The sequence below is a fragment of the Leishmania major genome, chromosome 32, assembly GCF_000002725.2.
Source record: "Leishmania major strain Friedlin complete genome, chromosome 32".
NCBI lineage: Eukaryota > Euglenozoa > Kinetoplastea > Trypanosomatida > Trypanosomatidae > Leishmania > Leishmania major.
In genome coordinates, this window is record NC_007273.2 from 1,485,572 (window position 1) to 1,498,969 (window position 13,398).

The following is a 13,398-nucleotide window of genomic DNA, read 5'->3' on the forward strand; positions in this document are numbered from 1 at the left end:
AGGACCGCTCGTGTGCTTTTGTGCACCCACTCTAGAGATTGACAGCGGCTACGGGTCGGGACCACAGGCCCTCTTGGACTTTGCTGCACATCTTTCCCCCAGTTCAACGTCCTGTCTTCGTAGCTCTGCGCCCTCTTCTCCTCTTTTTGCTTTCGTGTGTGCTGCTGCTGAGCTGCTACAATGCAGGCGGCTGCACACACACACACACACACACACACACACAGCGACCGCCACCCCCTTCTTACCCCACATGCGAGCGCTGTAGTAATGCCGACATTTTGGAAGGAGCAGGCGCATGTGCGCCGACTCTACAGCGCCCCAGACAGCACTAGCGAGCTCATTGCCACCTGCGACAAGGCTTACGTGCCTTCCTTGGCCTACACAGCCTCGACCAACTCCGCTGTGGTGGTCGCAGAAGACGACGCGACGGCGCCACGAGTGCAGCTTCCTTTCCCAGCCATCGACCTTTCATGGTGCCCCTTCAAGAAGGGCACCGAAAACGCGGCCTACGCGACGGCGTGCCACAGCCAGCCTATACAGATATGGGACCTCGAGGACGCCGAGCTGCGCGCCTCGTACACCGCGACTAACGACAGCGACTACCACGTCCACGCGCACGCACTATGTTGGTTCAAGGCGCCGACGCACCAGCACTGGATTGCTGGCGGCTACGGCGGCTTCGAGGATGTCACTCAGGTGCGCGTGTTCGACATCATGGCTGAGGGTAGTCAGCCCATCTGGTCCTACAGCGACAAGCGCGGCAAGGGGATAGTGTCCGCTATGCATGACTGCCAGTGGCAGGGCACAGTCTCGTTGCTGGTGGTGGGTAGCTACGATGTGCCGTCGGTGCACCTCATCGACTGCCGGAAGCGGTGCCCGGTGGCGGAGTTGCATGGGCTTAAGCGGGGCGTGCAGGTGATACGAAGCGGCATCGACGGCTCCGACCCATACTGCGTCTACGCCGGGGGGAGTCAAGGAGATAGCCGCATCGCGTGCTGGGATGTGCGCAAGCCCTGCGCGCCGCTCTTCACACTATCCAGGCCCGTCCACACGAACCAGGTCTTCCAGTTCGACCTGCTGCATGTGCACGCCGCTGCTGCCTCCGATGACGGCGTTTCTGGTTGCTCGCGTGGTCTTGTGTCGACCTGCTCGACGGGCGGGGTGCTGTTATACCGATGGCGGCCAGGAGAGATACCCTCTGACGGCACAGAAGTGCACATTGGCGCCTCTGTGGGCCCGACGAGCGGGCTGGCAGTGGTGGGGCCCGACACGGTCGTGGTGAGCACCGGTAGCCGCACGTACGACGTATGCCCCGAAGGGTCCAAGGAGAGGGCCCGCACCCTTGCACTGCCGTTGCCGTGCCGTGACAACAATCATGGCGACGAAACGTTGCAACCACGGTTTCCGGTTCATAGGCGCCAACGCTCGCCGATGCAGGACGAGTCCGATGAGGAGTCAATCTCGGCAAAGCTAGGGCTTCTCACTACCACTGAGGCAACGAATATTGCGGTTCTCTCGCTTACGTAACGACGCACGTGAAGCACCGACATACACCTGCCACTCTCAACGCCACACGTCTCAGTGCATCACTCTTAAACCTTGCACGTCACTGGTTCTCGATTACGGAAGTGCGGAGGTAGGCGGAGCTGACGTCTCGTGCGACCCCACCAACTCCCCGCCGGACGCTCAGGCGCATGCGCCCCCCTTCCCCTCCCCCAACACACGAAAATTTCATGTTGTGTGTCAAAGAAACTCGCACACAGAAAAAATCGTGCGTTGTAGCTCTGGAGCAAGAGAGTGCACCCTGTCGTGCCAACAGCCTCACGCAATGGCTGCTGTGGCCATCCCCCGGGGCCTCGATCACGAGCAGCTTCGAGGGAGGATCAAAAGAAGACGTCTATCCTTGCCTGGCACCAATGTCTCTCTGCCACCGCATTCCGTCTCATCATATAGGAGAAGCACCACGAGTGCTTTAAGAAAAAAGAGCATCGTTTGCCTCGGTGAGGTGCTTGTGTTCTACCACCCAACCACTACTGCTCCTCTCTGTCCCTTTATGCATCCTTCGGCGCCCTCGTTGCGCGTACAGGACCCCCCTCCCCCACCCTCCACTGCCAACGCACGCACGCGCATCGACAAGGTATTCCACGTTTACTTCCTCTTCTCTTCATCATTGCACGTCCTCCCCCCTCCCCCCACAGCGGCATTGGGCGGTCATCCCCCTCCCTGACCTCCCTTCTCGTTTTTCCATCCCCATTTGCCCGCGTCGTTGCCTCTCACCCTGTATCCTTGTCGATGCGTCGCGCAGAACCATTCATGTAGCGTGCCTCACTCCCCCGTGCATCCTTCCCTTCGGCTTATCGGTGCGCACCAGCCCAGTTCAGCGCAGCCCCGCCCCGCCCTCTGACGCGCGCATCTGTCTACGGACCGGACCGCCGTGAGCTGAGCATACCACCATGCGCAGTGCTGTCACTTGCATCAAGAGCCCGGGCGCGGCTCTCTTCACCGACACGGCCACCTGCCGCACCATCACGTTGAGCCGGCCCGATGCGTTGAACGTCATGTCGTTGCCGATGGTGCAGGACCTGCACCGCCTGTACATCACGGAGCCGCACCCGAACGAGGATGCCGTGTACGTTGTGCGTGGTGACGGGCGGCGCAGCTTCTGTGCTGGTGGCGACCTGAAGGCTCTCACAGGACCCGAGAGAGACACGCACAACCCGCTGTTCTACCGTCTGGAGTACGAGGTGGACTCGCACATTGCGGTGATGCGGCGCACGCAGGTGGCGATGTGGGCGGGGCACGTGCTGGGGAGCGGCGTGGGCGTGTCGGTGCACAGTCGTTACCGCGTTGCGTGCGAGACGACGCGGTTCGCGATGCCGGAGACGCAGATCGGCGGCGCGAACGACGTTGCGACGAGCTGGGTGTTCTCGTCGCTGCCGATATGCGGGCTTGGCATGTACCTTGCGATCACGGGCAACGCGCTGCAAGGCGCGGACGTGTTTCACGCGGGCCTGGCGACGCACTACATCCCTGTGGAGAAGTTCGGCGCTGTGGAGGCTGCGCTGGCGGCGCTGCCGTCGTCGGAGGGAGTCGAGGAGTGCCTCCGCGGGTTCAGCGAGGACGTTGCTGTGCCGCCGTTCACGCTGGCGGAGAGCGCGCCTGTGCTAGCGAAGGCGTTCGGCACGATCACTCCGTGGACGCGCCTGCGCGACATCATGGATGTGCTGCGCGCCGACGGCAGCGCGTTCGCTGCGAGCACGCTGGAGGTGATGGAGCGCAACTCGCCGCTGGGCATGACGCTTGCGCTGGAGAACATGAAGCGGCAGCACACGCCTGGGTGCAACACCGTGATGGAGAGCTTCCGTGGCGACTACACGGCGATTCAGACTTCCATTTTTGCGGATGAGCTGGCGAAGGGCGTGGAAGCGCTGTTTGTCACGAAGGAGAAGCGCCCGCAGTGGACGGTGGAGTCCGTGGATGAAGTCGATGTGGAGCTCGTGAAGCAGCAGTTTGCTCTCACGGAGACTACGGTGCCCTTGTAGGAAAAGTTCGTGTCACATATTCACGGCTCTGTAGACGTGGACCTTTCTTTTCCTCGAGTGTTCTGCCAGCGCCTTGATACTGCATTGTGCGCCTACATGTGTAGAGTGTTGCTGCGGGCGTTTGGGCACTACAGAAGGTAAAGGACGGTCTTGTTTACGGGGGACCTGCGGCCAACTCGGCGTGTGCGTTGCTGTTGGAGCTCGCTGGCGCGAGGCGGCGGTTGTGGGGAGCTCACACGCTACCTCTTCTGTGCTTTTTTTCCTTATTCGGTGCATATGGGCTAAGTCACCTCCCCACAGTCTACAGCTGAGTGTGTATGTGTATGCGCTTGGTTTTGTTTTCACTTCTTGTGTATTGGATCGGTTGTGGCTGGGTTGTTGTTTCCGGAAAGGATGCCCCCGTGGAGGGTAAAGGGCACCGCTTCCCACAGAGGGATGATGTACGTCTCATTTTTGTTCACCAGCTTCCGCTTGGCCTCTTCTGCGCTGTTGCTCACTTCCGAACTCTCTCCCCCATTTCTCCTGTCCTCCTGCGCCCTCCAGTTGTGCTCCGCGTGCGCGCACTGCGGTACAGTGTGAAGGGGTGTACGCGTATGCGTGCGTGCCGAGGATCTGGAGGACAGGGGAGGGGGTGCAAACGAGAAGGGTCGCAGATGAAGCGGGTATGGCGCGAGGTGAGGAGCGCTAAGCTTCCAGGCGTCCATTGCTTTTTTTTTTGTCCCCCTTTGTGCTTGTGCTTCTCTTCTTTCCGCTAGGGTATTTAATTGCTATACTTCTCCCCGTCAGACGCCGCCCTCGCCTTCTTTTCGTGGCGTGGAATGCAGTCACGGTCATCTGCACGGCACACATCCCCGCGCCCACGAGTGCACGCACATATAAAATGATCCGCACGACTGCTGGCGTGCAGGCTTGCGGTGTACTCTTTTCTCTCCGCCTTTTCTCAGGTCTTCCCCTCTTCCCGTCTTGTCTTCGATGCATCCTTCTCTTTTTTCTTTGGGCCTCTCGTTTTAGCTTTCGCTCGTTGTCTTTGGATTTGTTTCTCTCCCCGGTTTCTACCCCTCTCGCTCCCTTGTTCGCACGGCGTCGAGGTCCTGGTGCAGTGGTGTGGCACGTGGTCATGTCTGCTCATTGGCCTCAGCAAATAGCTTCCTCGCCTATCCCTAGTTTTCCCCATCTCGCTATCCGCGGCAGAAACACTACCTCCCTCTCCCTTACCGATGCCTACGGCGGTGGAGAGGTGGTAAAATGAGGGGCAAAAAGGCAGAACAAGCAAATGCGTACGTGACACAAGTATGAGGAGGTGGTGGTGGTTCTCGCACGGCGAGTGCAGTGCTGTGTCGCTATCTCTCTGTTAAGCTTAAAAACCGTCTTTCTGTCACTTTTACGTCTTCTTGTACTCTCTCTTTCTCGTTGTGTACGCAGTGAGGCATCCTTGGTGCAGCGGTCTTCCCCCCTCTCCTCACCTTCTACGCTTCTACTCTTCTACCCCCTCTCCGCCCCTCCTCCCTCCTCGAGCCTATCGGGACGTACACACCCAGTCTCACATGTCTGGTTTTGTACATGCTTTTGCGAATGACACACATGCTTGTGGGAACGCATGTTCATTCGCGGTTGGGTGCTCTCCCTTTTCCACCGCTCGCCTTGCTCTCGGTGCTCGTGTGACTGGGCGCGCAAGAGCTGATGGAAAGGGGGAGTGATGGATGGGTCCGATGACGTTCGAGGCGATGTGTGGGCGGTAGGGAGGCAGCCCAATATGCTTTGGCCCCTGTGCACTAGGAATAAGTGGTGTTGGTGGGGAAGAACAATACCCACTCGTGGATGTCTGCACACATTTATAGACATGCCTACACATATGTGCATTTTTTTTCTCGTTCTTTGTGTTTGTGTTTCAATGCCTTCCCACGTTATTCCCGCCTCTATCCCCCCCCTTCTCCCCACTCCTCTTTCCCACTCTCCCCGATTCCCCCCCCCTCCCTCCCCCACACACACTCTTTCTCCCTCGCCACTCTCTCGCCTTTGTGCTCTCTAACGTTTCCTTGTTTGTCTTCTCTTTGTCTGTCTTTCCTGCATTTTTTTTTTGGGCTTCCACCGTCAGTGACTTCGCCACCTTTTCAGCTTCTACATTCCTCCTCCTCCTCCTCCCCTCTCCTCCCGTTTTCTTTGTCTGTGTGCCCCTTTCCATGTGCGCGCGCATGTTTCTGCTTGCTTGCTTGCCTGCCTGCCTGTCTGTGTGTGTGTGTGTGTGTGTGTGTGTGCGTCTTCGCGCTCATCTCTTTCTCCACCGCCTTGCCTGTCTCCTGAAGCAGGGTGGATCGGCACAGAAGAGAGCAAGACCACCGCCCTCACCTTCACGTTTCACAACGGCGCCGTCACCATCACCACCTTGCTCCTCACATTCCTGGACAACTCTCATCCTCCCCTTCTTTCCATCTCCCCTTATATGTCTTCTTTCTTTCGCTTTGTTCTTTCTAGTGAGCGCGATGGTGCCACCAGACCACCACCGCTCCCGCCTCCGCACCCCCGCCCCACCCACGTCCGGCTTCTCTTTCACACGCGTCGCCTTGCAAGCGATCCCAGCAGGGTGCGATATGTAGGACAGTGACAGGGATGAAAGTGTCGGCTTGCTGACCGCTCGCGTATTTGTCACCCACTGAAGGCGAAAAAACAAGGCAATGATGGGAGCGACACCTGCACATATCCATCTCTCCCTCTCTGTGTGCATGTGTACGCTAGGGCCAAGGTGGACCTTAAGCACACCTCCCAGTCAGCGTGACGGAGCTCTCGTGGCCCGCACCGCCCAAGCAGAATGCATAGGTCGAGCTGGAGGATAGGGCGATCATTATCACGCGTGCTGGCATGATGAACGGAGCATTATCTGGTTGTGCACTGGGCCGCTGCATCTTTGAGCTTTGCTGCGTCTTCTCTCGTTTCCTGTGCGTGTGGCCGCACACTGACTTCGTTGCCCCCCCCCCCTCCCCCACTCCCCGACCGTGCAAGTCAAGTGAACCCTCCGAAACACAGAGACTTTCCTCATGGCGGATCGCATCTATCCCACCCAACCACTACTGCTCCTCTCTGTCCCTTTATGCATCCTTCGGCGCCCTCGTTGCGCGTACAGGACCCCCCTCCCCCACCCTCCACTGCCAACGCACGCACGCGCATCGACAAGGTATTCCACGTTTACTTCCTCTTCTCTTCATCATTGCACGTCCTCCCCCCTCCCCCCACAGCGGCATTGGGCGGTCATCCCCCTCCCTGACCTCCCTTCTCGTTTTTCCATCCCCATTTGCCCGCGTCGTTGCCTCTCACCCTGTATCCTTGTCGATGCGTCGCGCAGAACCATTCATGTAGCGTGCCTCACTCCCCCGTGCATCCTTCCCTTCGGCTTATCGGTGCGCACCAGCCCAGTTCAGCGCAGCCCCGCCCCGCCCTCTGACGCGCGCATCTGTCTACGGACCGGACCGCCGTGAGCTGAGCATACCACCATGCGCAGTGCTGTCACTTGCATCAAGAGCCCGGGCGCGGCTCTCTTCACCGACACGGCCACCTGCCGCACCATCACGTTGAGCCGGCCCGATGCGTTGAACGTCATGTCGTTGCCGATGGTGCAGGACCTGCACCGCCTGTACATCACGGAGCCGCACCCGAACGAGGATGCCGTGTACGTTGTGCGTGGTGACGGGCGGCGCAGCTTCTGTGCTGGTGGCGACCTGAAGGCTCTCACAGGACCCGAGAGAGACACGCACAACCCGCTGTTCTACCGTCTGGAGTACGAGGTGGACTCGCACATTGCGGTGATGCGGCGCACGCAGGTGGCGATGTGGGCGGGGCACGTGCTGGGGAGCGGCGTGGGCGTGTCGGTGCACAGTCGTTACCGCGTTGCGTGCGAGACGACGCGGTTCGCGATGCCGGAGACGCAGATCGGCGGCGCGAACGACGTTGCGACGAGCTGGGTGTTCTCGTCGCTGCCGATATGCGGGCTTGGCATGTACCTTGCGATCACGGGCAACGCGCTGCAAGGCGCGGACGTGTTTCACGCGGGCCTGGCGACGCACTACATCCCTGTGGAGAAGTTCGGCGCTGTGGAGGCTGCGCTGGCGGCGCTGCCGTCGTCGGAGGGAGTCGAGGAGTGCCTCCGCGGGTTCAGCGAGGACGTTGCTGTGCCGCCGTTCACGCTGGCGGAGAGCGCGCCTGTGCTAGCGAAGGCGTTCGGCACGATCACTCCGTGGACGCGCCTGCGCGACATCATGGATGTGCTGCGCGCCGACGGCAGCGCGTTCGCTGCGAGCACGCTGGAGGTGATGGAGCGCAACTCGCCGCTGGGCATGACGCTTGCGCTGGAGAACATGAAGCGGCAGCACACGCCTGGGTGCAACACCGTGATGGAGAGCTTCCGTGGCGACTACACGGCGATTCAGACTTCCATTTTTGCGGATGAGCTGGCGAAGGGCGTGGAAGCGCTGTTTGTCACGAAGGAGAAGCGCCCGCAGTGGACGGTGGAGTCCGTGGATGAAGTCGATGTGGAGCTCGTGAAGCAGCAGTTTGCTCTCACGGAGACTACGGTGCCCTTGTAGGAAAAGTTCGTGTCACATATTCACGGCTCTGTAGACGTGGACCTTTCTTTTCCTCGAGTGTTCTGCCAGCGCCTTGATACTGCATTGTGCGCCTACATGTGTAGAGTGTTGCTGCGGGCGTTTGGGCACTACAGAAGGTAAAGGACGGTCTTGTTTACGGGGGACCTGCGGCCAACTCGGCGTGTGCGTTGCTGTTGGAGCTCGCTGGCGCGAGGCGGCGGTTGTGGGGAGCTCACACGCTACCTCTTCTGTGCTTTTTTTCCTTATTCGGTGCATATGGGCTAAGTCACCTCCCCACAGTCTACAGCTGAGTGTGTATGTGTATGCGCTTGGTTTTGTTTTCACTTCTTGTGTATTGGATCGGTTGTGGCTGGGTTGTTGTTTCCGGAAAGGATGCCCCCGTGGAGGGTAAAGGGCACCGCTTCCCACAGAGGGATGATGTACGTCTCATTTTTGTTCACCAGCTTCCGCTTGGCCTCTTCTGCGCTGTTGCTCACTTCCGAACTCTCTCCCCCATTTCTCCTGTCCTCCTGCGCCCTCCAGTTGTGCTCCGCGTGCGCGCACTGCGGTACAGTGTGAAGGGGTGTACGCGTATGCGTGCGTGCCGAGGATCTGGAGGACAGGGGAGGGGGTGCAAACGAGAAGGGTCGCAGATGAAGCGGGTATGGCGCGAGGTGAGGAGCGCTAAGCTTCCAGGCGTCCATTGCTTTTTTTTTTGTCCCCCTTTGTGCTTGTGCTTCTCTTCTTTCCGCTAGGGTATTTAATTGCTATACTTCTCCCCGTCAGACGCCGCCCTCGCCTTCTTTTCGTGGCGTGGAATGCAGTCACGGTCATCTGCACGGCACACATCCCCGCGCCCACGAGTGCACGCACATATAAAATGATCCGCACGACTGCTGGCGTGCAGGCTTGCGGTGTACTCTTTTCTCTCCGCCTTTTCTCAGGTCTTCCCCTCTTCCCGTCTTGTCTTCGATGCATCCTTCTCTTTTTTCTTTGGGCCTCTCGTTTTAGCTTTCGCTCGTTGTCTTTGGATTTGTTTCTCTCCCCGGTTTCTACCCCTCTCGCTCCCTTGTTCGCACGGCGTCGAGGTCCTGGTGCAGTGGTGTGGCACGTGGTCATGTCTGCTCATTGGCCTCAGCAAATAGCTTCCTCGCCTATCCCTAGTTTTCCCCATCTCGCTATCCGCGGCAGAAACACTACCTCCCTCTCCCTTACCGATGCCTACGGCGGTGGAGAGGTGGTAAAATGAGGGGCAAAAAGGCAGAACAAGCAAATGCGTACGTGACACAAGTATGAGGAGGTGGTGGTGGTTCTCGCACGGCGAGTGCAGTGCTGTGTCGCTATCTCTCTGTTAAGCTTAAAAACCGTCTTTCTGTCACTTTTACGTCTTCTTGTACTCTCTCTTTCTCGTTGTGTACGCAGTGAGGCATCCTTGGTGCAGCGGTCTTCCCCCCTCTCCTCACCTTCTACGCTTCTACTCTTCTACCCCCTCTCCGCCCCTCCTCCCTCCTCGAGCCTATCGGGACGTACACACCCAGTCTCACATGTCTGGTTTTGTACATGCTTTTGCGAATGACACACATGCTTGTGGGAACGCATGTTCATTCGCGGTTGGGTGCTCTCCCTTTTCCACCGCTCGCCTTGCTCTCGGTGCTCGTGTGACTGGGCGCGCAAGAGCTGATGGAAAGGGGGAGTGATGGATGGGTCCGATGACGTTCGAGGCGATGTGTGGGCGGTAGGGAGGCAGCCCAATATGCTTTGGCCCCTGTGCACTAGGAATAAGTGGTGTTGGTGGGGAAGAACAATACCCACTCGTGGATGTCTGCACACATTTATAGACATGCCTACACATATGTGCATTTTTTTTCTCGTTCTTTGTGTTTGTGTTTCAATGCCTTCCCACGTTATTCCCGCCTCTATCCCCCCCCTTCTCCCCACTCCTCTTTCCCACTCTCCCCGATTCCCCCCCCCTCCCTCCCCCACACACACTCTTTCTCCCTCGCCACTCTCTCGCCTTTGTGCTCTCTAACGTTTCCTTGTTTGTCTTCTCTTTGTCTGTCTTTCCTGCATTTTTTTTTGGGCTTCCACCGTCAGTGACTTCGCCACCTTTTCAGCTTCTACATTCCTCCTCCTCCTCCTCCCCTCTCCTCCCGTTTTCTTTGTCTGTGTGCCCCTTTCCATGTGCGCGCGCATGTTTCTGCTTGCTTGCTTGCCTGCCTGCCTGTCTGTGTGTGTGTGTGTGTGTGTGTGTGTGCGTCTTCGCGCTCATCTCTTTCTCCACCGCCTTGCCTGTCTCCTGAAGCAGGGTGGATCGGCACAGAAGAGAGCAAGACCACCGCCCTCACCTTCACGTTTCACAACGGCGCCGTCACCATCACCACCTTGCTCCTCACATTCCTGGACAACTCTCATCCTCCCCTTCTTTCCATCTCCCCTTATATGTCTTCTTTCTTTCGCTTTGTTCTTTCTAGTGAGCGCGATGGTGCCACCAGACCACCACCGCTCCCGCCTCCGCACCCCCGCCCCACCCACGTCCGGCTTCTCTTTCACACGCGTCGCCTTGCAAGCGATCCCAGCAGGGTGCGATATGTAGGACAGTGACAGGGATGAAAGTGTCGGCTTGCTGACCGCTCGCGTATTTGTCACCCACTGAAGGCGAAAAAACAAGGCAATGATGGGAGCGACACCTGCACATATCCATCTCTCCCTCTCTGTGTGCATGTGTACGCTAGGGCCAAGGTGGACCTTAAGCACACCTCCCAGTCAGCGTGACGGAGCTCTCGTGGCCCGCACCGCCCAAGCAGAATGCATAGGTCGAGCTGGAGGATAGGGCGATCATTATCACGCGTGCTGGCATGATGAACGGAGCATTATCTGGTTGTGCACTGGGCCGCTGCATCTTTGAGCTTTGCTGCGTCTTCTCTCGTTTCCTGTGCGTGTGGCCGCACACTGACTTCGTTGCCCCCCCCCCCTCCCCCACTCCCCGACCGTGCAAGTCAAGTGAACCCTCCGAAACACAGAGACTTTCCTCATGGCGGATCGCATCTATCCCACCCAACCACTACTGCTCCTCTCTGTCCCTTTATGCATCCTTCGGCGCCCTCGTTGCGCGTACAGGACCCCCCTCCCCCACCCTCCACTGCCAACGCACGCACGCGCATCGACAAGGTATTCCACGTTTACTTCCTCTTCTCTTCATCATTGCACGTCCTCCCCCCTCCCCCCACAGCGGCATTGGGCGGTCATCCCCCTCCCTGACCTCCCTTCTCGTTTTTCCATCCCCATTTGCCCGCGTCGTTGCCTCTCACCCTGTATCCTTGTCGATGCGTCGCGCAGAACCATTCATGTAGCGTGCCTCACTCCCCCGTGCATCCTTCCCTTCGGCTTATCGGTGCGCACCAGCCCAGTTCAGCGCAGCCCCGCCCCGCCCTCTGACGCGCGCATCTGTCTACGGACCGGACCGCCGTGAGCTGAGCATACCACCATGCGCAGTGCTGTCACTTGCATCAAGAGCCCGGGCGCGGCTCTCTTCACCGACACGGCCACCTGCCGCACCATCACGTTGAGCCGGCCCGATGCGTTGAACGTCATGTCGTTGCCGATGGTGCAGGACCTGCACCGCCTGTACATCACGGAGCCGCACCCGAACGAGGATGCCGTGTACGTTGTGCGTGGTGACGGGCGGCGCAGCTTCTGTGCTGGTGGCGACCTGAAGGCTCTCACAGGACCCGAGAGAGACACGCACAACCCGCTGTTCTACCGTCTGGAGTACGAGGTGGACTCGCACATTGCGGTGATGCGGCGCACGCAGGTGGCGATGTGGGCGGGGCACGTGCTGGGGAGCGGCGTGGGCGTGTCGGTGCACAGTCGTTACCGCGTTGCGTGCGAGACGACGCGGTTCGCGATGCCGGAGACGCAGATCGGCGGCGCGAACGACGTTGCGACGAGCTGGGTGTTCTCGTCGCTGCCGATATGCGGGCTTGGCATGTACCTTGCGATCACGGGCAACGCGCTGCAAGGCGCGGACGTGTTTCACGCGGGCCTGGCGACGCACTACATCCCTGTGGAGAAGTTCGGCGCTGTGGAGGCTGCGCTGGCGGCGCTGCCGTCGTCGGAGGGAGTCGAGGAGTGCCTCCGCGGGTTCAGCGAGGACGTTGCTGTGCCGCCGTTCACGCTGGCGGAGAGCGCGCCTGTGCTAGCGAAGGCGTTCGGCACGATCACTCCGTGGACGCGCCTGCGCGACATCATGGATGTGCTGCGCGCCGACGGCAGCGCGTTCGCTGCGAGCACGCTGGAGGTGATGGAGCGCAACTCGCCGCTGGGCATGACGCTTGCGCTGGAGAACATGAAGCGGCAGCACACGCCTGGGTGCAACACCGTGATGGAGAGCTTCCGTGGCGACTACACGGCGATTCAGACTTCCATTTTTGCGGATGAGCTGGCGAAGGGCGTGGAAGCGCTGTTTGTCACGAAGGAGAAGCGCCCGCAGTGGACGGTGGAGTCCGTGGATGAAGTCGATGTGGAGCTCGTGAAGCAGCAGTTTGCTCTCACGGAGGGTGTGCGGGTGTCCGCAGGTGGCAAGGATGGACGCGCGTGTTTCGGTGTTTTTGGTTGTTACCGTGCGCAGGCGAGTCCTGTGGGGTGACGGCTGTGTTGTGCCTCCTGCTATTTTCGGTGACGGATTTCCGGCCGTGTGTCGCTTAGGTGTTCTCGCCAGTGGTGGTGCTTTACGCAGTTCTCCTGCGCATGAGGTGTTTATTGGCGTTGATTCTGTTTCGCTTAGTGGGAGTGGGGCTGAGTGTGTGGAGTGCACCGACCGTTGGCCATCCTAAGCACGAAAACTCGGTAGCAGCTGCTCTGCTACTGCAAAAGGAGAAAGTTGGCGTCGCTGCACTCGACGCAACACTGTGAGGGTTTTGCCGAGGTGCGTGTCTCTACCAGCGAGATGGCCATGAGCACCGCGGGTTTCTCATCACCAGTGCTGGGTGCCGCTGCTCGTCCCCCGATCGCTCACGGCCGTGCGCCTCAGTGCACGGCCTTTTCCAGCTCTCGGTGCGCGTCCTCTGATGGGGCGAAGGCGCTCGAGTGGTTGGAGTTTGTGCTGTGCTCTGGTTTGCTAGCCGTACGGCTTGCGTCTTGAACTGTTGACCTCATCGTTCATTGGCCCTTGTCTTTCTCTTCTATCCGCCCCCTCCCCTGCGTCGCGCACCAGCTTGCGCGCGGCAACGCTGCTACATCAGCGCTCTGCACGTTGGCATCTTTCTCCCCTCGCCCCACTGAGA

General features: G+C 59.4%; 4 protein-coding genes across 4 annotated transcripts; all 4 read left to right on the plus strand.

The window, feature by feature from the left end:
* Positions 1–180: 180 nt before the first annotated feature.
* On the plus strand, positions 181–1,527 carry LMJF_32_3640 (conserved hypothetical protein; the record flags this gene model as incomplete). Its single annotated transcript, XM_001685638.1, has 1 exon — positions 181–1,527. The coding sequence occupies one exon, from the start codon at positions 181–183 to the stop codon at positions 1,525–1,527; it is 1,347 nt and encodes a 448-aa protein (XP_001685690.1).
* A 926-nt stretch (positions 1,528–2,453) lies between these two features.
* On the plus strand, positions 2,454–3,542 carry LMJF_32_3650 (3-hydroxyisobutyryl-coenzyme a hydrolase-like protein; the record flags this gene model as incomplete). The annotated part of the gene is made up of 1 exon (XM_001685639.1): positions 2,454–3,542. One exon carries the CDS (start codon positions 2,454–2,456, stop codon positions 3,540–3,542), a length of 1,089 nt encoding a protein of 362 aa, XP_001685691.1.
* A 3,485-nt stretch (positions 3,543–7,027) lies between these two features.
* On the plus strand, positions 7,028–8,116 carry LMJF_32_3660 (3-hydroxyisobutyryl-coenzyme a hydrolase-like protein; the record flags this gene model as incomplete). The annotated part of the gene is made up of 1 exon (XM_001685640.1): positions 7,028–8,116. The coding sequence occupies one exon, from the start codon at positions 7,028–7,030 to the stop codon at positions 8,114–8,116; it is 1,089 nt and encodes a 362-aa protein (XP_001685692.1).
* Positions 8,117–11,600: 3,484 nt separating this feature from the next.
* Positions 11,601–12,761, plus strand: LMJF_32_3670 (3-hydroxyisobutyryl-coenzyme a hydrolase-like protein; the record flags this gene model as incomplete). Its single annotated transcript, XM_001685641.1, has 1 exon — positions 11,601–12,761. The coding sequence occupies one exon, from the start codon at positions 11,601–11,603 to the stop codon at positions 12,759–12,761; it is 1,161 nt and encodes a 386-aa protein (XP_001685693.1).
* Between the last annotated feature and the right edge of the window lie 637 nt (positions 12,762–13,398).